General features: G+C 36.4%; 2 protein-coding genes across 3 annotated transcripts in view; one reads left to right on the forward strand and one right to left on the reverse strand.

Annotated features, from left to right (window-relative positions):
• CENPP (centromere protein P) overlaps positions 1-27,639 on the forward strand; it is a 231,925-nt gene that overhangs the window by 105,181 nt on the left and 99,105 nt on the right. The gene's annotated exons all lie outside the window — the stretch shown is intronic.
• ASPN (asporin) lies at positions 2,025-26,592 on the reverse strand. Its single transcript, XM_081263564.1, has 8 exons — positions 26,347-26,592; positions 19,179-19,457; positions 16,115-16,227; positions 11,816-12,029; positions 10,615-10,725; positions 6,546-6,639; positions 5,678-5,816; positions 2,025-3,269 (listed from the first exon to the last, which is right to left on the reverse strand). The coding sequence occupies exons 2-8, from the start codon at positions 19,426-19,428 to the stop codon at positions 3,072-3,074; spliced, it is 1,119 nt and encodes a 372-aa protein (XP_081119690.1). The 5' UTR covers positions 19,429-19,457; positions 26,347-26,592; the 3' UTR covers positions 2,025-3,071.

The raw sequence follows: 27,639 nt of genomic DNA on the forward strand, positions 1-27,639 counted from the left end.
ATAAAATGTGTTTATAGCAGAAATTTTTAATGAAGTTTTGGTTGTTTATGATTTTTATTAATGATTTGTTTTTTGCAAATTTAAAAAGTGGATAACAGCTGTGGATGGAAAACACAAACATTAACTGTGGGATGTTAATTGCGGGGATTTCTGGACTCATTTCCATTATTTAAACATTTTTGTTCTGTCTTTTCTTTTTAGAAAAAATATTAACTGCTCTAAGCTGTTTGTTTTGATTATTTTAGCTTCAGCATTAATCTTAGTATTTTAATAATTTCAAGAAATGGATTTTTCCAATCTCATTGAACATTTTATTTTTATATGTGTTCTTATCATGGCCCTGACATCATGATTTATTTTATTTTTGTTATGTTGTAGAAAAATATTAAAACAACTCAAACTTTATACTGTATTTTAATTTTAGAATAATTATCCTTATATAGTGTTTTATTTTTAAGGACTTAATGATCTTTAATTGTTTTGTCTGTTCATAGTTGTCTGGTATAATAGTTGCTCATGTTTTATGACCTTTTGGTTTGCAACGCATTTCACATTCATTTTTATCACTCAAGCCTCATAACAATTTCATAGATCCGTGTTGTCACCTCTATCCTCTGAAGATAAGAAAGCAGGATCCAAGGGGTCCAAGAGGTGGTGACTTGCCCTGGACTGGAAATGGAACTGGATTTCCAGCTCAGAGCCCTACGTTCCTCTCTGTGTACTGGTAATTGACTCTTATTATTTCACTTTATGTATGTATTTATTTGTTGGAGTGCTGGTGATTGAACCCAGGGCCTCACACACGCTGGGCAAGCACTCTCCTACTAAGCTACATCTCCAGCCCAATCTTTATTATTTTTAATCACACTGTGATCTTCCCTCTACAGTTTTCACCAAAGTAGTAGTTTTGTTACAGATTTGCAAATTTATGTCTTAAAATCTAGATACCCTTCAATAGATTAATGGATAAAAAAAAATATGGCATATATACACAATGGAATATTACTCAGCAATAAAAGAGAATAAAATCATGGCATTTGCAGGTAAATGGATGGAGTCAGAGAAGATAATGCTAAGTGAAGTTAGCCAACCCCCCAAAGCCAAATGCCTAATGTTTTCTCTGATATAAGGAGGCTGATTCATAGTGGTGTAGGGAGCGGGAGGAATAGACAAACTGTAGATAGGGCAGAGGGGTGGGAGGGAAAGGGAGGGGGCAAGATTGATCATTGGAACAACCTGAAAAAAAAATTAAGTAAATTTCCTGTTAAAGTAACTATTCTCAATCAATTGAGATTTTGTTTCATCTCCTGTCCTCCTCAGGAATGTTTGGCAAAAATCTGGAGAAATTGTTGATTATCACAACAGAGATGGGCAGAAGATGCAGGAGTTGCTAGCATCTGGTGGTAGAGACCAGGGAACTGCTGAAACATTCTACAGTGTAGAGCCATCTGGCCCAAAATTGACGAACTGCTGTCAAGAATGAGACCTTAGTGTGTAGCTCAGAGCTAGAGTGCTTGCCTAACATGCACTAAACCCTGGGTTCCAACCCTAGCACCACAAAAGATAGGAGATTTTATATACCCATTCTTAACCTTGATTTCGGCCCTCTACCCCTTTTGTATGTTATTTTCTCCCCTACAAAAAATAATAAATTAAATCTAGTTTTTGAGATAGTTTAACATAAAGGTGCGATTATCTTTAATAGTGCAATACTTATATGATTTTTTTTTAGTACTGTTACTGAGAATAAACATTAGCTGGGCATGGTGGCACACACCTATAATCCCAGGGACTCAGGAAGCTGAGGCAAGAGGATTATAAATTCAAGGCCAGCCTTCAATTTAATGAGAACCTCTCTCAAAATAAAAAATAAAAGGAACTAGAGATGTTGCTCAGTTCCACAGAGAGGGAGGGAAGGAAGGAGGGAAAATTAATGCTGCTCTAAAAATGTTATCCATAAATTAGATTTTTCTGAAAAGAACTGTGTTCCCAGGTGGAAAAGAAATTAGACCAGAGCACAAATATTTTATTTCGAACCAATATTTTTAATGATGTTTTTCTTACTTTCTAATTTCAGTTATGCTGAATGCCAATTTAAAAAAAAAATCAAAGTATTCTTAACTTTTGTACAGAGTCTTCAGTTTTTTTGATTCTTTGCCTATTCCATTAGACCACGTGTGCTTCTCAGAGTTGTCCAGTCTACTATGTGTTTGAAGAGTCAAATTAGTGTAGAATTGACAGTGTTCAGAGTCTTCCAAACAAGGTCTTTCCAAGGGACATCCTAAAAATATTCCTTACAGTTGAGGTGACAATGTTATGTAACCTAACAATTGACATGTTATTAAAAGCTTATAATAACTGAATAAAAAATGTGAGTTATAGATTTTATATAATCACTCACAATGCATTTTTACAGAGATTTTATAGTCAGGTAATAATTAAAAAAAAAGAAAACAATGTGCTACAGCCAAAAAACCAGCTTTTACAAATAGCATCTGTTGATTGGTAATGAATACTTACTGGAAGTTTTATTATAAGAAGTTAGTTTTAAAAATAAAAAAACATGCTCTAACACATGAGGATTTCAATGTGGTTATATCAAACCATACTTGAACATGACTAGAAATATTACAGTACTACCCAAGTTAATAAAGAATAAGAATAGTATAGTGTACTCTTCATATAGCTGTCAGTTTTGTGTTTCTGAAAACAAATGAAAAAGCACAAATGTTGCTAAGTCAAGCATTCCATTTACAGTACGGTTGTTTTTGAAATGCACTTGATAACTGAAGGTTAAATATTGAATGTCTATTTTTTTTTTGTTACTGAGAAAGGAATGTTCAAGCAAGAAATTTATGTAAAATCATTTGTATGCAAAATGAAACTGCAATACATGCTTATTTCTGTTAATCCTTATGTATCAATAGTTTGGCAAAATTCTGTTGAAATTTTTTGTCATTTACCATATGAGATAGATTTTTGTGTATGTGTATAATACCACCATTATTAATAGAGTTCAAGTATTCCAAATGTAAGAATTTTTGAATTTTATATTCAGCATACATTAGTAATTACTTTCTGAAGTTTCCAAGCTGAACACTCATTCTGCTCAAAACACAACGAAATGTTGCAGGTTGTATTTCCCAGTACTTTACTGGATTGTGGAATAAACTTATTGCACTGTATAAAGATTTCTTCATCTTTGGCATTGTTGGACAGAAGTCATTCACTCCCACTTTTGTAATTGAATTAGAATGAAGGAATATTATCTGTTGTAGTAGGAAAAAAGAATGGATTAAAATACACAGTAAATGTACAAAGAAGATATTCTGTTTATAGTCGGCATTTATGACATTATTCAGCAGTTTATTTTTCATTCACTTGAATGTATTTTCACTTAAAAGAGATACACTTATTTATGCATGTTAAATACTGTTCTAACAACTCCAAGTTCATATTTGGGAGAGGGCCTGTATGGCATAAAACTGGTGCCATTGGTGCCACCGCCCAGAGCATACTGCCTGCTCAGCTGGGTCCCCTAGCTCCTCCCACCCCTGATGTGTGTAAATAGTTTTTCAATGCCATATTTACATTAATTTGTTTTGAAAGTATTAGAAATGAGCAAAGGAATGAAATTCATTGATCTAGGAATTCAACTCACAACATGAACATGAAGGAACACTGGCTGGCATTTTCTGTTGTGGAAAGAAGCTGTAATTTGTTTTATAGAAAGATGTGTCTGTCAACACCTTAAATGCATATTTGTAATACTATATAAGTAGTTGAATCTTTATTTTGTAGCAGTGGACAAATCATAGTTTTATAAGCCACATATGTGTTTTTTTAAATTATTACTCATAAAGAATAATGAACTTTCATCCCATTAACTGCTTTTCTGTTTCTTCTTCAGGCTTTTATTTAGATTTGGGAAGTAAAAGCAAACTGCTTGCCTGATAGCGTTTTGGCATATTAAAAAGTAGGAGCCTCTTGCTGGCAAAGCTGGGTTATTGGCTTTGACTCTTGTTACCTCTAAATTTGGTTTTAATAAAGATGGATCTGTGATTATGAAAACTCCAGGCATTGTTAAAATACTTCTTTGGCGTTTAACTCTCCTCTGTCCGATATTAATATTAAGATTTTGTGACACAGGCTTTGTGTGGTCCCTCTGCATGTCCCCTGCTGCTCAGTGTCAGAGGTCAACATCCTTCATCACAGCTCTGACCTCACTGTGAGTGACAACAGGCTGTGTGTGGGATGTGTTTACTTTGTGGATGTTCATTGAATTGTATACATGTGACATGTATTCTTCTCTGTTTGTGCCACAATTTTGTTCATTTAAAAATGCTAATAAGCCAGGCATGATGGCACAAGCCTTTGATCCCAGTAGCTTGGGGGCTGAAGCAGGAGGATATGAGTTCAAAGCCAGTCTCATCAATTTAGCAAGGACCTAAGCAACTTAGTGAGAACCTGTCTCAAAAATAAAATATAAAAAGGAGTAAGGATGTGGTTCAGTGGTTAAGTGCCCCTGGGTTCAGTCTCCAGTACCAAAAAAAAAAAAAAAAAAAAAAAAAAATCGAGTAGGAGTGCAGGTAGATATGAGAGAGACAAGAAGTTGGGATCTGAGTGACACAGAATAGCAGATGTGAGATCAAGGAGAACTGGCTTGAGGTAGCCAGATTGTGGTCACTACTAGTTGTTGTACAGATGTAGCTTTCAGAAACATCAGAGCAGGTATTGCCCCAAGATCCATACCTGCATACAGCACATCCTTAGATGGATGTGTTTCCAAGGAATACAGAAGCAAAACTTTAATTTAAAGAGGGATCAGAACAAAATCTAGAAGTTGAGTGCTCAATGCCCCATTTTGTTCTCATTGTTGTTCTCAGGTGTCTTTTTCTTCTTAGAAGAGAAAGGCTTTGCACATGAGAAAAATGGATTAAGGTGAAATAATATTAAGTAGGGATTCTTAATCTGAGGCCATAGAGAAAAACCATTGAGATTGTGAAAGTCCTAGAATTATGTGCAAAATATTTTCTTCACTTTATGTGACAATTGCCAGCAAATTAAGAGCTGCTCAATGAGAAAGGAATGATTTCTAATAATGAAAAGCAACAAATGATAAAATGTGAATTTTTTTTTAGTGGCACTGAAAATCAAATCAGGACCTTTTATTCTAGGCAAACACACTACCACTGAGCTCATCTCCACCCCAAAGTGAACTCTTGATACTCCAAAGAGTGGCTTTCAGTCAATTATATATTTGGGTTTGAATATTTAAAAAAGCATATCTACTTCTAATCTAACACCACATTGATGGTGAAAATACCTGGATCCTAATCCTCTTGCTCTGCGTTGTGAAATGTTTCAAGAACAAAAGTATATAGTATCCTGCTTGGCGTCCTAAGCTGTCCTACCTCAGAAACTTCAGAAACTTGAAGTTATCTGGATCCGCAGCTTTGCAACAATGACCTTTGCAGTATCGGTAGGAGAAACTGGAGGTGGTTATGGGACCTGAACTTCTCAGGTGACAGCTTTGTAGTCCTACCTGGTAGAACACCTCATGCAACCTGGAGAGTACTTGTGTCTGTGTTACCTGTGCTACTTGCTTGGTTTTTGCTTGAGTGTTTTATAAAAATTAAAGAGCTCATGTCTGCCAAACACTAGTAGAATGTTTTACCTGGAGGTATTTCAACTCCTGTAATCCTGAAGGGATCTTTTTTAGTTTATTGTTTTCCAAGTGTATTTCTCTCACACGTGGTATGTTAGCAAAACTTCCATTTTCAATTTCTGTGATTCTGTTGTTTCCTAGGCCCAGCCTAAAAATGATATGAAATGCATTAACTCATGCAGATGGCTAGGTTTGATAGAGTTCACTGAAAATACCACAATACTAGTTAGAATATAAGTCTGACCTATTTTTTATATGATCACAGAAAAGTGTTTTATGGCCTTATTTACTAACCTATTTCAGTATGGAACAACTATTTCCTCCCACTTTTAGAAAATTATCTGTGCTAAATCTAGCAAATGGAAAATTCGCAGAGTGCCTTTGTCTTCTTTCCACTGATTTGCCTCTGATGTTAGTATAGACAGTAAAAACAATGTTTCTTTCTAGTATTCCCTTCACACTTTTCAGTAGCAATAGCAATGATCTCAACTAGTTTCCCTGTACACATTCTCTCACTCTCTCTTTTATTTAAAATAAATAAATGATAGCTGAATGCATTACAATTCTTAATACACATATACAGCACAATTTTCTTATCTCTTGTTGTATATAAAGTATGTTGACACCAATTTTTGTCTTCATACTGGATAATGATGTCTATAACATTCCAAATTTTTACATACCTGTTGGCTTTTTGTGTGTGTGTCTGTGTGTGTGTGTGTGCTGGGGATCAAGCCCAGGGCATTGTGCATGCAAAGCAAGCACTTTCCCAAATGAGCTATATCCCTAGCCCCCCTGTACATGTTCTCCAAGAAGCTTCATTACTATCTTAGTCGTAGGGTCTACTATTTGTAAGTTAAGATTTTGGAACTTTTACCTTTGCAGTTCTTTGTATCGTTTAAAATCCTCGAGTTCCACAGTTGCAATTTTATTATAATCTAAATGGAGTTCCAATAAAGTAGATGGTAGGTCTAATAAGAAGAGAAAGATGTTTGTTAGATTAAGTAAGACCAACCCCCACTATTTACTTGTCAAGTATCAGATTATGGATTCAGGCAATTGTTTAAGTACTTACTTTAATTTTTTTTTATCATGGAAAATTTCATCTATACACAAAAATGGAAACTATTATTATTAATTATCCTGCTGTTGTCCAGCTTCAACAGTTATTTCCATTTTTTCTGATCTTGTTATATTTACCCCCATTTATTTACTGATTTGTCTATTTGTTTTTTGTTTAGTCACTTCTTTGATTGCTATAGTATTTAAACTGAATTCTCATACAGTGTAATTTCACCTATGAACACTTCACTTAATGTCTAACTGAAAAGCTTGTCTTTCTTTTAACCTCTTTGATAACACATCTAATAAAATTAACAATTCTTTACTGTCATCTAATGGTCACCCTCCATCCCAGGTGTCTCAAATATATCATTTTACAATTGGTTTGTTTTATGTCTTTTAAGATCTCCTATAATATACTCCCTCCTTTTTCTTCCTATTCTGTTGATTTCAAATATTGACTTGAGACATTCTTTTTATAAATTGTCTACAGCTTCCAGATGTTATTTATCAGAATCCTAGCCCCTTGTTTCTTATGACCTGGCCCTCAGATCCAGAGATGCAGAGTCAAGGAGATCACCTTTCAATGGATGGTTTTGGCATTTATTCATTCATAGGAGGAATTGTAAAATGGTGACTTTCTGTTTTCTTTCTTTTCTTGGAGTTGGGTTGGGGTTTCTCCTTGCTGTCAGGCCGGCCACAAACTACAGAGCCCAGCATCCTCCCACCTCAGCTTCCTAAGTAGCTGGATTTCAGGTATACACCACTGTGACTTTTTGATTTTATCATTCTTCATGGATTTGTAAGTTGGAATTGCTCTCTAAATAAATTCCCTTATCAATTATTAAATTACTTGTCCTACAGTTTTAATACAAAAAGTAGCTGAAAGGATTAATTCTGTCAAGTAATGAAGTAGTACAAAGAAAGTGACCAATTAAGTTTTTTAAAATATTTTTTTAGTTGTCGATGGACCTTTGTTTATTTGTTTATTTACATGTGGTGCTGAGAATTCAATCAAGCATCTTGCACAGGTTTTTTTTAACATAATTATACAAATATTTACTCTGAGACAATTCATTGCATTATTATTTTTTCTTTATAAATTAGGAAGTGTGTCTGCTGTGCCACCACATGGCGGACACCCCATGAATGTTCTTTCTCCTGAACACGTCAGGTATATCCTGACAAGGCTGGATGAAGCTTGAACGAAAGAGACTGGCCAGAAATTCAGTCAGGCCTTGTTTTGTTTTCTATATAATAAATTATTTGTCAACCAAAGGTTCTAGGTAGGTAGATGGGAACAGCTTTTTTTTTTCCTTCAACTTTTGCTGAAACATTACCTTCCTACATTAACAATGAAGACTGATGAAAGTCAATGAAATGTCCATACACACACACACACACACACAACTATAAATACATACATATATAACAAAATATATATAACATTATATAAAACATAATAATATGTTTTTCACTCTGAAACAGCTATCTTTCAGTATCTATTAGTAAAAGAAGCAACTTTATCATAACCCCTCTCTACTACCAAAAAAAGGATTTTATATATATATATATATATATATATCAGTAGTCTTCGTAGCTTAATTAATTTTGATTTCAGGATTTATTTTGAACTTTCAAAGTTAGTAGAGAGCAAGAAAATAATTCTTCTAAACTTAGATGTTTCTAATTCCTTGAATTCTAAATAACTGAGTTTAATTATATTTTATGGGATGACTATATGTTCCTTCCAGTATGTAAGATAAATGTTCTGTACTCAAAGACCTTGTGTCCTCACTGAAAAATGGATGGTATAATGTGCCAACTGTTCTAGAGTATATTGTAGGATGTCTAAGAAAAGCAAAATCTTTGAAAGAGGGTTTGAAGAATTTGAGGAAGGTGAGTGACCACAGAGAAAAGCGGAACACAGGCTCTAAAACAGGTGAGAGCAGAGGTGTGAATCTGGCAGAAGCTCAGTGAATGTGGACACGGGAAGCTTGAATAGGCTTCTACAGGAATGTCTGTTCCCACCCTGTTCCCACACAGGTGCTACAGCCACTACCACCACACCGCCTACACACATTGCAAGCAATGCAATTATGCAGAATTTCCCAAGTGAATAAGAAGGAAGACTCTCCTATTAACTCTTCCTAGTAGGGACTCCTGAGAGGTCTATCACTTCATCCTGTCACAAGGGATAGTATGGATGGAATTGTGATATGCAGAAAGTCAGCCATCACATTTTAGTGAATAAACTACAAAGCAGAATATAGTTTAACTGGTTTCTGAATGTCAAATCTTGAAGGAGTAGTTATGTAAATTGAGAGATTGCAGTTTAATTTTCTAACATTCCTTAAGCTTTCAGAGAATGTTGAGAATTTCACGAGAAGTTAACCCTGAGATGCAGTTTGAAATTTGAGAATTATAACTGGGGTGTTTTGCAGTATAAGAAAGCCCACCAGTGTGAATGTACAAGTGGCCCTGCCTGGTTACGTGTGTCAGATCTGTGAACATAAAGAACAACCAGGGCACCTTGCCAAGTGCCACAGCCTGGCGCAGCAGCTCCCTCCTCCTGCCCTTCAGTCTTGCCTCCTCTCCTCCCTCTGCCTTCACTCCCTTCCTTGTCCTGACTTTCCTTTTTTCCCTGTCAGCTTCCATCATAAAAAAGGGATTTTTATATATTTTACCTATTGCCATAGGTATTTTAAAACTGAAAAGCTTAAGGTTAACATTTTAGATTTCTTGTAAAAAAAAAAAAAAAAAGCCACCTCCTTTAAGGCTAAATGAAAGTGGTTTTTATTGGTATAGTCTGGATTTAACTTTTTTTTTTTCTGATAGAAAAATTGTCTTTCATCTAAGTGAAACCTAGGTGAAAGATTAGTTGATTGATAATAACAATTACTAATTATTGTTATTATAATAATTACTAATAATTGTTATTAATAATAAGTTCACTGTATCTCAAGTTCTCTGTTTATATTTGTTTTGTTTATCTCTGGATCAGGTTGGTAGTAGAGAGGGGTTACGATAAAGTTGTTGCTTTTAGTAGTAGATACTGAAAGATGTGTTTGAGAGTGAAAAACATATTACTCCTCACATGGGTTATTTCTGACCTAGATAATCGTCAAAACACAGAGCCCTTTTCTGGGTCAAGGAAAGCAAAATTTTGAGTATGAGTTCCCATAAAGGTAATTCTGTCCAGCTAGTCATTAGGGAGCATGGAGATGACATTGTAGAAAACTGGTCATCTAACAAAGTTAAGGAGACATTGAAATGCCAGCTTCTAATTCTCTTAAAGCTAGCATCAAGAGTGCAGGGTTCCTTCAGGTAAGTTTTTTGCTAGGAGAGGACGCCTTCTAGGCCAGACACTTTCCCGAAACCATTCTCTGTTAGTGCATTCCTCTTCATAGCGCTCCTAGAAGGGAGCTGTTGGAGAACCAGTGTACATCCACTCTCACCAGAGCCAGGCACCTCCATAAGGCCGCAAGGGCTTTACCTCAAGTGTGGCAGCTCAGCTGGGGGTACGGTCTGGCCAACTATCTGTATTTTTTCTCTACAGAATTTTCTGCCTCTGATGTCAGACATAGGTGAGTAAATGTCAAAAAAGAGAAGGAAAATCAAAAGTTCATTGCTTCTTAATATTTATTTTTACTGGGGAAAAATATTGCAGTTTAATATTGTCAAAAAAATAATCACTATATAAGGCTCCCTATGTGTATGTGAAACAAAGTTAAATTCATACTACTCTGACCAGATACATTGATACAAGGATTTCTAATTGTAGTGTAGTTTTGACAATGTATACTGTTCAGTTTACAATACTACATTTAATGGACATTAAAAGAGGACAATTTTAAAAATATTGTCTTAAAGCAAATACATACCTTTAGGAATTGAGGTTAGTTTTGCTTCAGCAATTCTGATATGGAATACTGTCACCCCTTCAAATGCCCCTGGCTCTATCCCATTATTATCGAGAGGGTTTGCACTCATTTCTGTGGGGGAAATGACATGATTTAGCACACATAGCTTGTTATGCAAAGGAAATTCATAATGCAGAGAGACACATTCCAAGAATATTTTAAGAAGTGTGGATTTCATCATTCCTGTTGATTTACTCTCATTTCTGTTGGTTTCAGGAAAGTTTCCTTTGTACTTTGTAAACTGGAATATATAATAGGATCACTTTTTCGCTTTAAATTAATAAATTACATTATCATTCTCCTCCAATAGTAAGCATGATAAAAGTTTTGTTGTAATAATATTGCTTCAGAAAAAAAAAAGATCATTCTTCATATAATTTGAAGCATTTGTGTTTTCTGTTTTGTTTTCCAAACTGTTTTTAATCACAAGTTAATTAGAAATTATATGATTAGCAGAAAGATAACTTCAAGGAATTGCTAATAAGAGGCTGTTTGGTCAGTGCCAGGTACTTGGTTAAATTAGTGAATAAATGAATGAGAATCTTGGTTAAGAATTTTGAATGGATATTGCAGAGCAAATGGCATGGTTATTTGATGGGTGTTACAAGTAAAATATACTGGAGTTTAAAACACACAACAAAAATTGCTTAGATCAGTACTCCTAAAGCAGATAACAAAAAGGTTTACTTTTCAAATAATATATGAATTAGCTTTGTACATTATATTTTAGTAGTTTATGTGATAAATTAAAAATATTACCTTTATATTAAATAAGAATAGCGTAGATTTTATTACTTAGGGTCCAGTTCATAAAACAGAGCCCACACTAGGAATTTCAAAGGAGATTCTTGAGAAAGAGATTATGTACTACAAAAGCCATATTTTCTTTAATTATTAGAAACTGTTAGAAAACCCAGTGGTACATCAACTCCCAAGAAACCTTTGTTTATTTTTTATTTATTTAGAATTGGGGTTTTGCTGTTTTCCCAGACTCTTGAGTTTGCTAGGACTGCAAGGCCTGAGATGCCACCCTAAGCTTTATTTCATATTCTCATTTGTTTATGAACAGTTTATCTTAGAAATCCTAAAATAATGACAATAAATTTCAGTATTTGCATGTTAATGATGATTTAAAGATGGCCCATTTATTGGAATAACTTACCCAACACGTGTAAAGCGCTCATTCCTTTGAAGGTGTCCTTTTGTATTTTCTTAACTTTATTATCATGAATTCTGAGCTCTGCTAGTGACTTGGGAAGATTAAGTGGTATTTCACTTAGTTGATTGTGGGATAAATACAGCCTTCGCAGCTTTTTTGTGGTTAGAAAGGTTTTTGGGTGAATCTTTGTTAGCTTGTTGTTGTTCAGAATCAGAGCCTAGATAAGCATAGTAAGTTACATAGTATTAGAAAGTGGATTTGATTTACTGATATTCAATAATGATTCATCTTTAAAATCAATATGATTTAGGTCATTTATGTACTTGAACAACTATGTAAAAATTTTCCTGGTCCAATCCAGGCTTTAAAAACATTGTTTACTACAGAGTAGGAACAATGCAAAGCTTTATTGATTAACATTATTCCTTTTGATACACACTTATCTTTTTTATCTTTGAGTAAGTGATACAGCCATGGTTGAGGCTTCAACCTCTACCCAACCCTTCGTGGAAGTGACCAACAATGTTATTTTTATCTTAAATGATATCTGTTTACTCTACAAAATACTTTTGCATGATTTAATCAACCTGGAAAGCCTCACTTTTTTCATGTGTGCTAACGTTTACCATTTCTCCCAGAGCAGAGACCTGTAAGGAAAACCCCTCCTACAAAGTTCCCTTAGCATTCTGGCATATTTTCAGGCCTTGAGGTAGCAGTGGATCCTGAGAAATGGCGCACCCCTGTCTCAATTATGTGGATATTTCTCAGGGCTACAAGGCAGCATCCTTGAGGTGAATCTAACCCCAGAGAGTAAAGAGCTTAATACCAGGGTGACTGTGTTCTTTGTGGCCAAGACCTTTTTGTGACCAGCTACCTTGGTCTGCGAGAACCATCAAATTGGGATGTAGGAATTTCAGAACCCAACCTGGGAAAATCCTGGGCAAACTGGGACATATTGGTCTTCTGATAACCATTTTCTTCTCTTTCTTTTTTTCCTTAGTATTCTTTTAGTTGTAGATGGACACAATATCTTTTTTTATTTATTCTTTATGTGGTGCTGAGGATTGAACCCAGTGCCTTACACTTGCAAGGCAAGTGCTCTGCCACTGAGCTATAGCCCCAGCCCCTTGATAACAATTTTTATTACAAAATGACATAGCTTAGTCATTTTCTTTGCCAGCTGTAAGGATATAGTTTTCAGTGTGTGACAAGGATGCTGACAGATTGCTTAGAATCTTCAGAACCTTTTTGTCCCTCTTATTGTAGACCCTTTGATTTTCTCAAGAAATAAGTTGAGGATAATTCCTTTCAGGGATTTTGATCACAATTCCATTCTAAAGCAGTCTTCTTTTTGTTTCCAGACTGATTGAACAGGCCTGACTGGTACTACTCACATCGTTGTTTTCATAGCAGAGATATATGCACTTAGGTTGCCCAGTAAACACCCTTTACCATCATGCTTACCATTTCACTCAGCCCTTTGCATCTCTTTTCTCACCTTCTAGACATACCACTACTGTTAAAGGTTGCACCTGGAAAGGTTAAGCCTAGGAGAAGAGGGGAGATTGCATCTTATTGCCAACTGTCAAGATATGCACCTTTCTGAGTATGTGAGGCCAGCTAGGAGAGTGTTCTTTTCCTTTAGTTTTTTGAGGTGGGGAGTTTAGCAAGTTGGTGCATCACAAAGATGATTTGTGAACCTCACTTGACCCCATAAGGTTTAAGTTTAGCAGAAAAAGTTGCTCTCCTTTGAGTAATGCAGAACATATCTGTGATCATCCTGCAAGTAAGGGTCAGAGCTGCCCTGCCCCGAGCTGGTGTGTGCCTCAGTGAGATTCAGACTCAGTACATGAGCTTTTGTCTGTTTGTTTGTTTGATTTTTTTCCTATGGTGAAGACATGGAGTTGCTGGAGCTGCATAAAAGGAAGGATGAGTAATAAAACTCAAATGGAAGTTTTTATGCAGCACTGTCAAATGCTACCCCAGCATGATAGGCTGGCAGAGTGACTCTAGATCACTGTACTGCCAATGTTGGTTTTCACACGAGGAACTTGCTGTCATGGAGCCTTAAAGTCATCATTAATAAGCAGTGTGGGGGCTGGGGATGTGGCTCAAGTGGTAGGGTGCTCGCCTAGCATGCATGAGGCACTGGGTTCTATTCTCAGCACCACATAAAAACAAAATAAAGATATTGTGTCCACCAAAAAAAAAATAAGCAGTGTGATTATGTGTAAGGACAGAAGAAAAGTGTATTGTGCAGAAGTAAAACAACAAGAAGTCATGGTGAATGTGTCTTTAATAGTAGCAAGAAGTGAGCTGGGAGGCCTGAATGTCATAGATCACATTCACTCTCTAGATATGTCACCCTTTGTGTGACAGTCACAATGCTAAACAAGCAACTGAAACGTAAAAGATTTGTAAACTAAAATATTTTTATTCTCTTTAAGTGTGCAATATACCTATAATTCAAGTATAAAACATGTACTTTTAAAAGTACTTTACATCCTGGTGCAGTGGTGTAGCCTATAGTCCTAACTACTTAAGAAGATGAGGTGAGAGGATCATTTGAGCCCAGGAGTTTAAGGCCAGCTTGGGCAACAGAGCAAGACCCCGTCTTATAAAACAAAACAAAACAGCTTTACATGAGTATGTTGGGTCAGCCTACTCATATTGGCCTGGTAGTAACATTGGCTAAAAGATGGGGGTGGGGACCCTACTTTTGCTAAGCACCTTACATGTATTTGCTGATTTAACCTTATAACCACTTTGTGAAATTCATGCTATTATTACATTCTCTTACAGCTGAGGAAGGTGAGGCCATTTCCCCGTTAGAGCACAGATTTGGGCTCAGCTCTACTTGACTCCAGAATGTTCACCCTTAAACAAAATTGCCATATAGAAGTTGATTAAGAAAATGGTAAAGAGACCTAATGTTCCTGACACATTTTAGATTATCATTTCCCAATGCATAACAGGAGTACATGTGGAATAAATACCTGGAAGACTCCTAAAATGCAACAAAATAATGATATGACAAATTGAAAGCTCACGTAGCTCTGGTATTAAATATGTCATTAGTATTCTTGTGGTCGTCTAAGCTGAATCTGGGCTGAAGTAGTGGAAACAGTCATAAGCTGTTCTTTTTTATTTTTTTTACACAATATCTTTATTAATTAATTTATTTTTTTAGGTGGTGCTGAGTATCGAATTCAGTACCTCAGAAATACAAGGCAAGCGCTCTACCACTGAGCTACAGCCCCAGCCCCATAAGCTATTCTTGCTTTTATTTTTACATAAATATATAAATAAGTGTGCGCACATACACACATACAATTTTTATTTCCAACTTCTGATCCTAGAAAAATGGTCTTTCTATTCAAAAGTTTCTGTGGTCTGAAGTTAGTGGGGTGGGCTGAGTGGATCTTTGGTGGAATCTTTTGTGCTGTTGCTGCTTGTCTTAATATTTAAGCGAGGCCTCAGTTCTAAAAAAAAAAAAAAAGTTTTCCACTTGCTTTTTTAAAAATACATACATTGAAGCTGTATTTTGGAATGGTGACTTTCCAAATCTGAGCTACTTGCATAATTCAAAAGGGAAAGGAGTAGTGAAAGCAGTGGGTACCCATCTGAGTGACCCTTCTGCAGGAGGCCAACCCAGGCGCCAACAGGAGCGTTACCTTGCTGCTCATGCTCGATGCAAGATTTGAGTGTTAGTCACTTAGATATCTCCTATGTGCTGATATTAGAAATTTGTGTTGTCTGGAGTCAACAGGTTTGGGTAAAGATTGCTTATGCTCTAGGCTGTGGTCGTTGTAAATAATTGTATTCTTATTCATTTTAATATATAGTCATTATTGTTACCTGAATGGATTAAAAACACATTTAAGGTCCATCAACTCTCAGCTCACCACCTTTTACCTGGCTATTATTCAGTAAACATCAGTTGAATTAAATCATTAATTGACTTAAATCTATAATTTCTTGTTGACTATAACTTTTCTGAATACAGAAATTTTGTCATATTCACCTAAAAACATGTTTACACTTATACAATATAACTATTTTGTTAATGATAGAGATTTTTTTTTTAAAGAGAGAGGGGGAGAGAGAGAGAGATTTTTTTTTTTAATATTCATTTTTCTTTCTAGCCCTCGGCGGACACAACATCCCTGTTGGCATGTGGTGCTGAGGATCGAACCCAGGCCGCACGCATGCAAGGCGAGCGCGCTACCACTTGAGCCACATCCCTAGCCCAATGATAGAGATTTTCACTTAAAATATTTGAAAATATTAGCAAATACTTACATAAAGTGAAGTGAGTCCTTTAAAGTCATTTTCTTTGATTTCCTTAATTTTATTGTTTTGAAGGTCGACCATTCGAGTATCAAATGGAATGTTGTTTGGGACCGAGGTTAAACCTGAAAAATAAGCAAACGTGTTACAACTACTAGAAAATCGTACCAAAGACAAGATCTCTAAATGGTAGAAGTATATGGTTATATTATTTATTAGTCATGCTGAAGACTAGATCAATCGCTGATATGATAGAAATGTACATTTTTTTTAAATGCATGGATATCATTAAGTACCAGTACTTAGTAGTTGTAATATGACAAAAACATAGGTTTTTTTGTTTTTGTTTTAATATTCAGAGCCATTTCACATAGCTCATTTGTCTATACAGGGTTTTTATCTTGGGTCTGGCAGGCTTCAAGGTGAAATAATTGGGTGTAAGATGACTGGCAGGCAGCTGAGGCTTAGTTTATGAAGAAGACTAGCTTTTGTCTAGATTTTTGGCTGGGATAGTGAGAAATTGAAGCATGTAGGTCTTTTTCATTTTTAGGAAGGCTCAAAATATAGAAAGTTGTGTTTAGAAAATAGATTATTGTCATGTACATAATCATAAATTTCACCACCCATTTTCTGTAATCGACTCTTCTAGTCATAAATTATTAAACTAATTCTTATTTATTCCTACATGACTCTTCATTAGCAACTAAGTGTGATATTTACCTTTACTTATATCATCATGCATAACATTAGTTCAGGAGCAAAGGTATTTGATTTACTTGTCTTTTTCGCTTTTGTGCCAGAAGTACACAGGTCTACCTTTTAGTTGTTGTTCCTCTTTGCAGGTGCAATGATAGCTGTCTTTATCATCTTAGAATAAGGTACAGCTGCATGCTTCCTCTTTGTGTAGATAGGCAAATACTAATTAAATGATTATAGACTTAAACTTTTTTCCCTCTTCTTGGGTTGAGAAAAATAAGAAAAACTCAGAAGCTGTTTGTAATGCAGTTCTTCCTTAGTTTCTTTGCTTTCTGTAGATGGCCAACCTTTAGTCTTTGGACTGAAGGTGCCTATCTCCTGCTTATTATTGGACATTCCATGCAACAAAATGATTTATGAGACTAAGGCCTCCTTGGGGTTTTTTCCCTAATATTTGATTATGAAAGGTTTTAATAGATGGAAGAATTTTATAGTGAAAATCCACATTTTATTTATCTACTTTGTACCATCAGCATTTTATTATACTAAACTTATTGTCCCTCAGTTCATCTTTTTATAAATTTTAAAGTGAGTTGTAAATATTTACACTGTTGACTTAAAACAAAAACAAAGAAACAAAAAAACTCTGCCTTTATCCTTAAAAGCGATTATGTATGACAGCCCCAATCTGAATTGAATATCCAAATATTTTGAGTATCTACCTTCTGCTTTGTAGGCCTATGTGTTTTCCCCCTCCATACTTTAAAATTAGCAACTCTTGGACTGGGCTTGTAACTCAGTTATAGAGCACTTGCCTCACATGCGGGAGGCCCTGGGTTCGAGCTTAGCACCACATAAAAAGAATAAACAAGTAAAAATAAAGATATTTTTAAAAATTAGCAACTCTTAAGAATTTTCACCATAGAAAGAAAGAGGAAAGGGGATAACTTGATGAATTAGCAAGGCAGAGTCAGTTTTGTTTGTTATAAGAGATCATTTTGGTTTTAGAAAGTGATAGGAAGTCTTGTGGGAAGTGGGAGGTTTTGCTGAAAGGATCCTCCTGATAACAGATTTTTGCCAAACCTGCTCCCATCATGGCCCTGATGGAATTGAAGCTTTGGAAAGTGTTTATTTCCTGAGAGAGGAAAAGTGACAATTTATCAAGACCCTTTCACAGTCATGTTATGAGGGAGGTGAGCTGTGTGTATTATCTGCAAATAGGACTCCGGAAGAGGCCCTAGCAGACCATCGGCTTCTGTGGGAGCTGTGGCCAAACCCTGGCCTCCACAGTGGGGCGGGTCTCTGTATCCCCTCTTTAGGAAGTAGCTGAGTACAACTCTTTATGTCCTTTCTGATCACATCCTCTCTCTGAGCAAGGTGAGTATGCTCTTGAGTGCTTCTTCATTAGAAGTGTTAAAAAAGATACTCAATAGAGAATTAGAAAATTACAGAGAGAATTTAGTTAAATCACTTCTTTTCTATGCAGTTCTAGACCCAAAGCATTCAAAATGAATAGAATATTATCTTTAAAACATCTAGATTATAAACCAGCATGGTGGCCCATGTCTATAATCCCAACGACTTGGGAGGCTAAGGCAGGAAGATGACAAGTTCAGTGCCAGTCTCAGCAACTTAGTGAGGCCCTAGGCAAATTAGCAAGACCCTGTCTCAAAATATAAAATAAAAAGGACTAGGGTTGTGGCTTCAGTGGTTGAGTGCCCCAGGTTCAATCCCTGGCACACACACAAAAAAAATTATTAAAATAAAACATCTAGATTGCAGATTTCACATTCTGTATAACCTGTTTCATTGTTCTGGGCAGGCATCTTTGTGATCATAGAATTTTTCTAGAAAGGACATTCTCAACTTGCTGATACAATGATATGAACCACAGTAAAGAAAATTGAAATAGTGCTTTAATTTGGGAGAAGAAAGAAATGTTCTGTATTGTAAGATCCCTATTATTTCTCTCTATTATTCTGGATCTTTAAAATAACTGTGGATGTACTTTGCAATTTGTTGTGCTCTCTACCTAAACATTTATTTATTTATTTGTTTGTTTTGAGGTGCTGGGGATCAAACCTAGGCCCTTGAGCATACATGCCCTACTGAACCCCAAGCTCCTTATTTTTCTTATAAGAGGCTCTCCCTATGTTGCTCAGGCTGGCCTGGAACTCGCAGTCCTCCTGCCTCAGCCTCTCAAGCAGCTGAGATGACAGGCATGTGCTGCCATATCCCACTTCCACCTAAACATTTAAATTAAAAAAAAAAAAGTGTAGTCAGTGGGATGATTTTTCAGATTTCAGCAGTGACCATTCCTATCCTTTTAATTTTATCAAAATAGCGTTATTCTTCAAAACAGTGGATCTGTGGCGCTTACCTAGATCAGAACAGTGCACGACTCGTGAATAGCATTGGCATCCAAATGGACATGTTGGAAACAAATCAAATGGGAAAAAGGGGTGCGTTGGCTCTTTTGTTGGAAAAAGAGAGTTGTCATCATCGTCGTCATCATTATCTGCATCTTCCATATCCTTCAGCATCATATTCTTCAGTGTCATGTGTGAAGGGCTAAAGAAGGGTTTGGCAGAGCACACAGCCAAGAGCAATAGAAGCACATATTCCTTCATGCTCTCTTAGGTGCAAGACTGATCTAGGACTAAGTAGACATTGAGCATTAAGTTAGAATTTAAACAGACATAACTTCTGCATCTGTGCATTTCTGGGTCCTGGCAAAAATACAATAAAATGGCATTCTTCTGCTTTGGTAGGTAGTATGAGGGTAAATTTATAAAAACTTTTTGGAAAGCAACTTAGCAATAAGCTTTGGGAGCTTTAAAAAAAAATCTTTATTTGCTATTTACAAATTCTGCTTTTTGGAATCTAATCTCAGGAAATAGTTAAAAAGTTCAAAAAGATGTTCATCACAGAATAATTTATAATATAAAAAATTAAAAGACAATCCTAGTGGTTAACGTAGTGATAACAATAAAATTAAATAGGGTAGGGTTTATTTATTCCATGAAATATTTTGGAACCTACAAGATGTTTACAAAGACATTGTAAAATGAAGTTATAAAAGCAATTATAAAAACTCCATACCTACTGTACTTACAAATGCAAAGGCAGGAGAAAAAAAAAAACCTACATGCATATACCTGATTAAAAATAAGCTCTAGTAGTAGAATCACAAACAACTTTTGTCTTCTCCCCCTTTCACTTTAATTTTTATAATGAGCAATAAGTAATGCTTATATAATTAGAAAATGAATGAATATTTTTAAAAACATATCTATGACCCTGCCAAAGAAACATCATCAGTGCCCCTTAGACAACATCTGGAAATTTTCCTAAACCATTTTCTCTTCACTGTCTCCAACCTTCCGCTCATCTTTGGTCACTTTTTCCACAATGTCATTGGTATCTTCTTACTTCTAATCTGTTCCACTGTCTAATACCTGATCCAATCCAAGTGATGTCCAGACTCTTTTTTATTCATTTTTCCACTGAGTTTTGTTTTTGGTGGGTGCTGCATTGGTTTTAGTTATTTTTTTTTTAAAGCTCACACAAAACTGGAACATATTAATGAGAACCCTCAGAGCGTAGATTCATTGCCATGTGCCGGCTGATATTTCCACAGGGATGTTTACATGTAGTTTCTTAACTACTTCAGTGAAACTGGCACATTCTTAGAAATTTCTATAAAATTAAAAACATTATGAAATCATCCCAAATAAGTGTATCCCAGAGAAGCCCATTCATGAGACCCAGTCCTGGCAGGCGGGCATTTACTGGCCTCCCTAGCAGAGGCTCCACAGAATGTTTTTCAGCCTAAGTCATTTAAAAGTCCTCTGGCCCTCAGTCTCCTGAGTGCCAACAGTGAATGAATAAGAGAGACTTCATTCAGGGCTAACCTTGCCTCAGGAAGACCTCCTCCCCTAGTCCCTGAGTCCTCTCAGCTGTTACCATTTCCCAGAACACTGAAATCAGCTTTAATATCACTGCATGGGCTTGGGTTTCCCTGAACTCAATAAGCAATTAACTCCCTGGCTTAATTAAACTACACATTTGCACATGGTATGTCTTTTTTAATCACCAGAAGAGGGTTAGAAAATCCTATGAGTTATTAATCTGAAAATTATTTTATATGCTCCAAAAATCTAAATGGTGATGTGAACATTTGCCCACTGGGCAGCTGTGTCACACTGACCAAGTGTGTATGCAATCTCAGTGATAATCTACACTTGAATATACTAGGAAAGAGATTACTTACGGCAAAGCTAAGAAAGTCAAAAAAAGTTTCTATAGTGTTGCCATTGATGCTGTGGGTCCTACCTGCTGGTAAATCCTGACAAAGGTCTCGGGAAGGTCATCTGATCTTCATTTTCAGTATCACTTTTTCCTGACTCTGTTTCTCAGCTCTCTGCCTAATTTTGACCCCTTTATGTTTTTTAGACGTCAGGTTTTTTTGAAGTTCCTGGCTCCTTAGTGTTTAGTTCCTGGCTTCACCTGGACCTCCAAAATACTCAATTCCCTGGAAATTCAGCTCTAGGTATTAGCTGAATCAAAACTTGTCCTTGATTCCAGTGCATTCTTTAGTATTCTTAAGTTTTAGCTCCATCTTCCAGGTTCAAAGCTCTTCTTCACCATGGTGATGAGAAACTTTCAATGTCATGTGAAATCCTGTCTCTGGCTTAGTTTGAGGTTGCTAGAATTATTCACTGGGCATTTCTTATACACACACTGTGCCCTAGGAATTATGTCACGATGCTGAATGTGTGGGCTGGAGCACTTCTCTCTCCTCTCTGTATTCTCTCTCATATTTCCCTTATTAAAGCACAACCACAACTCCTAATCAACTACTCTGAGGAAAGTATGTGATTGTTAAAGTTAATCCTTGAAGTTGGGCATAGTTGTACATGCCTATAATCCCAGTGACTCAGGAGGCTGAGGCAGGAGGATCGAAAGTTAGAGGCCAGTCTCAGCAATTTAGTGAGGCCCTAAGCAACATAGTGAGACCCTCTCTCAAAATAAGAAATAAAAGGAGCTGGGGGTATGGTTAAGCGCTCCTGTGTTCAATCCCTGGTACCAAAAAAAAAGATACTTTAATGTTAGGTGCATTGATAGAAAATTTAAAAATAAAACACCTAAACTAATAGACTAGTAAAAGTCAATGTTGGCTATGTACACTTGCTCTGGAGTGGGGATCTCAAACATTTGAATAGGGATGTGTGTCTCTAGCTCTCTGAAAGTGATATTCTTTGTTAGGTGTCTCTCTGCTCTCATAATTGTTAGTTGCTGTTTGAGATCGATAAAGCTGAAGACATTTGTGAAAACATACATGCATATGAAAAAAGCATACAATATCTAGTTTTGAAATAGTGCACAATAACTGGTAAGAGTAAGGGTGGTCAGATTGTGAGTGAAGCATTATTTTCTCATGCATGATTTTTTTTTAAATTATAAGGCCTTTATTATTACAAAAAAGTAAGGAACACTTCATGAATTTGCATGTCATCCTTGCACAGGGACCATGCTAATCTCTGTATCGTTCCAATTTTAGTATATGTGCTGCTGAAGCGAACACTCATGCATGATTTTTAAAATTATGTTGCATTAAAATTTTTCAAAATACTGGTTTGCCAACAAAGTCTGCTTTGCTTTGATCTTACCTATGTACCTTTGCCTTTTCCTGCCCCGTCTCCAGCGACTGATATCACAGGTGGTACAGTTAAGGATTTCCTGGATACTCTTCTGATTTATTTCCCCCAAAAGCCAAACAAAAACACCTAACTGGGAAAGTGTTTTGAAGTTCATAATTTCTTGATTCCTAACCTCATTTTCTGGTTTGTAGGAAATAAAGTTTTGGTTTTGTTTCTTTGGGGCATTGGGTATTGAATCCCAGGACACTTAACCACTAAACTCTATCCCCAGCCATTTTTATTTTTTATTTTGAGACAGGGTCTCACTTAAGGCTGGCCTTGAAATTGCAATCCTCCTGCCTCAGCATCCCAAGTCACTGGGATTACAGGGTGTGCTACTGCGCCTGACTTAGGAAATGAGGATTTTTAATGAAGTTATTTATTTTTCATTTGGTTGGTTGTTTCAACATGTTTTCTCCTAGAAACTTTGAGCTATAAGGATTTAAATTCCCAGTCTACACAAGGAAAAAAATATATCTTTTAACACATAATATAACTGAAATGGAAAACTAAGGACACTACAGAACTGGGAAAAAATATATATAACGTATAATAAGAGGAATGTGTTGGAGTTCCAGAGCAGATGCCAAGAACATGTCTTGGTTTTCCTTGTGGCCTGGCAGCAGGAGTTAAGGGCTGGCCTTGCTCCTGTGCAGGCCACATGCTGGTCTGCCAGATTTCTTCAGCCTTGTAGCCTCCATGAGCTCAGGAGAGGCTCCCTTAGTGCCAGCCAGAGGTTCAGGCTGAGGGGCAGGATAAAGGGTGAGAAGCAGAATTTGGAGTAGAAAGGATAATGAGAGGCTGGCTACACAGGGCCCAGAAAAGGGGAGCACAACAGTGACAGGCTTGCTGCTGTTCCATATCCCGCTGCGACTGTGCCGAGCAGCCCACCCTGGGTCAGCAGAGTGTCAGGCAGGGTTCCTCCGATTCTCTGTCTTATTTTTTAGACTGGTGTATCTCATGAAAGCCTTTATTCAAATCAGAGATGAAGTGAAAACATGTAATTGAGACTGCTGCCTGCAAGTAAAGGGGGAATGTTGCAATTGTGTGAGTAATGTGGTAGCTGGGCTCTTCACTGGTGACAGATGGAGGCCCGTGGATGCAGGGCCTGTCGTCTAGTTGAAGTTCCCTCTTGGTGGTGAAGGTTCCAGAACATTCTGAACCACTGTGCTTGAATATCTCCGGTGAAAGGACTCAAAGGGAACCCACTACCTCAAGGCATCACCATCCACTGCTACCCATTGATGGCTTTAGAAAACTCGTTACATTGACACCCAAAACACCTTCTGGCAAATTATTTTCTCTGCTAGCTCTGTGTTCTCTTGGCCCTATAAGAATGATTTTGTGTTCTCTTATCCTGGTTGCTTGCAAAGAAAAGTCAGGCCAGCCTTGATTCCTTGAGGAATTCACTGTTTACACTCTCTGCCTCATGTGTTGGGCCTCTGCCTGAGGCTCCATTGGCCCACATGTAGGTCCTAGGCTTTCCCGTGTTCTGCTGCACAGTTGCTAACCTATAGATAAATAGTAGAATATCTAGGAGGGAATATTTGATAGCTGTGCTTTCTCATTCAGGAAGAATATAGAGAATATCATGTCTTACTTAAAATGATATGCTTTTTAATTTTATTTAAAATTTTGAGTTTCTTAATATGCCTCAAACTCAGTTTTATTAGTTTTGGCATCATTTAGTCTGTGCTATTTTTGAAACTTTAAAAAATATTTATATCTTGTTCTCAGGAAGACTCAATATTTCCCTGACTTTAACCAGTTTTGCCAGTGTGTTCTACTCCTGGACAGCTTTGGATTTTGGACTCAGGTTTCTCTTAATCAGAAGACTGTTTAAAATATTATTCCAGTGCTCCTGCAGTTACTAATAAATCATAGCCATTTAGACATGAGAGAGGCCTCTAAGACATTCCTACAGGGACCTCTTTTTATAAAGAAAGAAGCTGAGGCTTGGGAGTCCAAAACTCCCCGGAGGTGGCAGAGCTGAGGCAGCATCCTCATTCCTCACTGCTGCGCTTTCCACCATGCTCAGCCTCTCAGTGGATTTTCATATTATTTGTGCACAGTAAACAGACTTTCCTCTGGAAAATACACTTTGACCAGGTCCTCAAAAGGCTTCATAACAGAACTAGAAATGTAGTTTAGAAATGCGACAGTGTCCTTTATACCGCTCCAGATTTGGAATGGAAAATGTGTCTAAGTGAAATGGTATTTCCTCTGAGACGCTGTGTTTAATAAACAAGTCACCGTGCTTTTAAATCCCATGTCTATAGATCCACTTTGCAGTTTCCCTTCTTGGCTTCCACATTCCTATCAGTTCACAGGTATCCGTTATAGGTTTTAGTATATAAATGTGACATAACGTAACATGCCCCACATGGCTCACAGAAAGAATCCAAACCATATTCAGGTATAATCAAGATAGCCTTGTAAGCTAACAAGTTAAAACTCCAAGCATGCATTTGGAAATTTATGCACAGTACCATTTGTTTTGGACACTGATGCTTTTAAAACAACATTTTCCACAGGAAACAATTAATTTTACTTTAGAAGTATAAATAGCATTCTGATTAAAGACCTTTTGACTGCTTTTCCTTTCATATCAGTTTTTCCTTCATAAATTTTTTAATATTTCTAGCAACCTAGCTACTATTGAAAAAAAAAAAAAAAAACACCTTCCTGCCTCTCCTTTTTCTGACACTTACTACAATGCCTTACTTGCAAAGTTAGCCTATTTTGCTTCAAACCTCAGCTCAGGTATGGGAATATTCTTTTTAATGTAGTGGTTAGTTGTAATAGAAGACTGCATATCCTCCTCCTTTCTACTATGGCACAATATTGCTGAATGCCAAAAGCAAACAGAAAACATGAAGATGCTTTTACATGGGTGTGGACTTGTGATTTATTTTTCTTTTTTAACAACTCAATGATTCTTGGTGGGATTACAAAATAGAAAAAGGGGGGGAGGCTTTATTTTTAGGGAGATATAAACCCTTCAGGTTCTTTATGACTCAGTCCCTAAAGCATGTGGCCACCACTGTTCCTTGGCTGCCACACCTCTGAACAGATGAACATGAAAGAATGCTCTGCTCTGTTTAGATTACCAGGGAGCAGAATATTGAACACATTGCCTAATATTTTAAATCTAAGATTTCATCAAAACTTTGGGAAAGGAAAAAGGGAATCTTTGAATGTATTAAATTCTAACTATGGATTTTATTAAAAGCAGTCCCTAATTTTTCATATGGAATATAGAAATAGTTAAACTATTGCTGGTATTTTTTGAAATAATGTGGATTTACTGTTCAGTACCATTTCATTGCATAAAAAATAAGAAAGACATTTAAAATATCGAAGAAAATGTGGACATTCAAATGTGTAAGTAAAAATGATATTTGAATAATTCACACATTTTAAAAACACATTAGAAAATGTCAGTTTTACACTTTGAAATAAATATTTGCTATTTTATCCCCAAACTTCATTATCATCAATGACTAAAGTAATGTTATTTTCCTAAAAGAACATATGTCTACTGAAGTAATTTTTAAAATCAGTCATGTTGGTTTTTATTATAAAGCTTAATGTCAGGTTTTCTCTTAGCTATTATAAAAGAGATTATATTTAAAATAAATTTATTATGCAAAAGGCATAAAACTATAGTAATTTTAAGTACAAATTTAGGTTTGTATTTAAATGCTGATTTTTAAGAAACTATAAAAATAAGCTTTAAACTTTACCATATTATTTACAAATGTTTATTAGTAACATTAATGTCTCCCAGTATTGACCATAAAATAATTATATACTGGCACATGTAAGATAGACATGAAAACATACCTTGTCAGAAGAGAGTAGTGGTCTTGAAAGTAGAATTTATCCACCCTGCACTACTTATCTATAATGTAAATGTTCTCAGGCACTGTTTAAGAAGAAAATATGAGAATGTGTTACATTTAAAAGAAAAAAAAAACTCACTAACACAGCTGCACCCTGGTGTGGCTGCACCCTGGGTGATACTGGAATAAACTGCTTCCACAGATTAGTCCATGTTAGTACTGAGGAGCGAGATTAAAACTTGTTACTGCTCATATGTTTTCCATCACTGTTTGTATCGTAGCCAAAACTTCTAGCTAAACTCTAGACGTCTACTGGAAGATTCGGAAGAAAAAAAAAAGAGAGTTTAATAATGCATGGCAGCCGGCCATTGAAATTACAGTCAGAGTCACTCAAATACCTGATTTGAAAAAAACACTTTATGAAATTCTTAAATGAGTGATTACTTATAAACTGCAATTTCAAAAATCATTCACCCTGTATAAACTATTAAGATATTTGTCAATCTTAGTAAAGAACACCAACATTCATTACTGAATTGTAAACCCAAATTCCAATGGTCCTGAGAAGGGAGTCCAGGCTTTTGTTTTCTCCTAATGACTGAAGCTATTACATTAAACAAATTTCTCAAGTCTTTTTTTTTTTTTAAAGCTCTTATTCCAGCCATAGGCATGTCAAAGGAACTGCAGACAAGGCCCTGCAAGCTGCTCCCCAGCCCTAGCACATAGTATGGTGCAAACAGATATGAGTGACCAGGTAACTCCTGTGGATTTTTGCAGGTTCCCCTTTGCAATAAGGGGAAGTTGGCTATGCCCTCACTAGGAATTTGGAGACCTGAAAGCAGGGAAGATGCTATACTCTGAGAAGAAAATCATTGTTTGTGTCCCCCTTTTCCACTTACCCTGAGAAATTGCCCACTTCCCATCCACTAAGACAGTCTTTTGAGATAAGACATTTTTCTAACTCTAGGGACAAAGACTCACCCTGCATAGTGGTCCCCAGTGGATCACCTGGTTGTTGTGTGAATTCGGGGCCAGTCTGTTTGCAGCTTTTCCAACCAATCATCAGAATCTGATACTTCCTGTCATAAAGAATCTTGATTATCTGTTGTTCCCACTTTCCAGAGAAATGGCACTCATTGTTTGAAGCGATAAAACTACAGTCATGGAGAGACTACTTATGCCTCACATGTGCATATGTTCATATTCCCTTCACTTAAATAAAATAGTCATCCTTGGACCTTGAGTCTGACCATCACAGCCAGCTCAACAGTCCCACACCACCAGTCCTCAGCAT

Source organism: Spermophilus citellus (assembly GCF_964194105.1).
Source record: "Spermophilus citellus genome assembly, chromosome: 12".
NCBI classification, from domain to species: domain Eukaryota; kingdom Metazoa; phylum Chordata; class Mammalia; order Rodentia; family Sciuridae; genus Spermophilus; species Spermophilus citellus.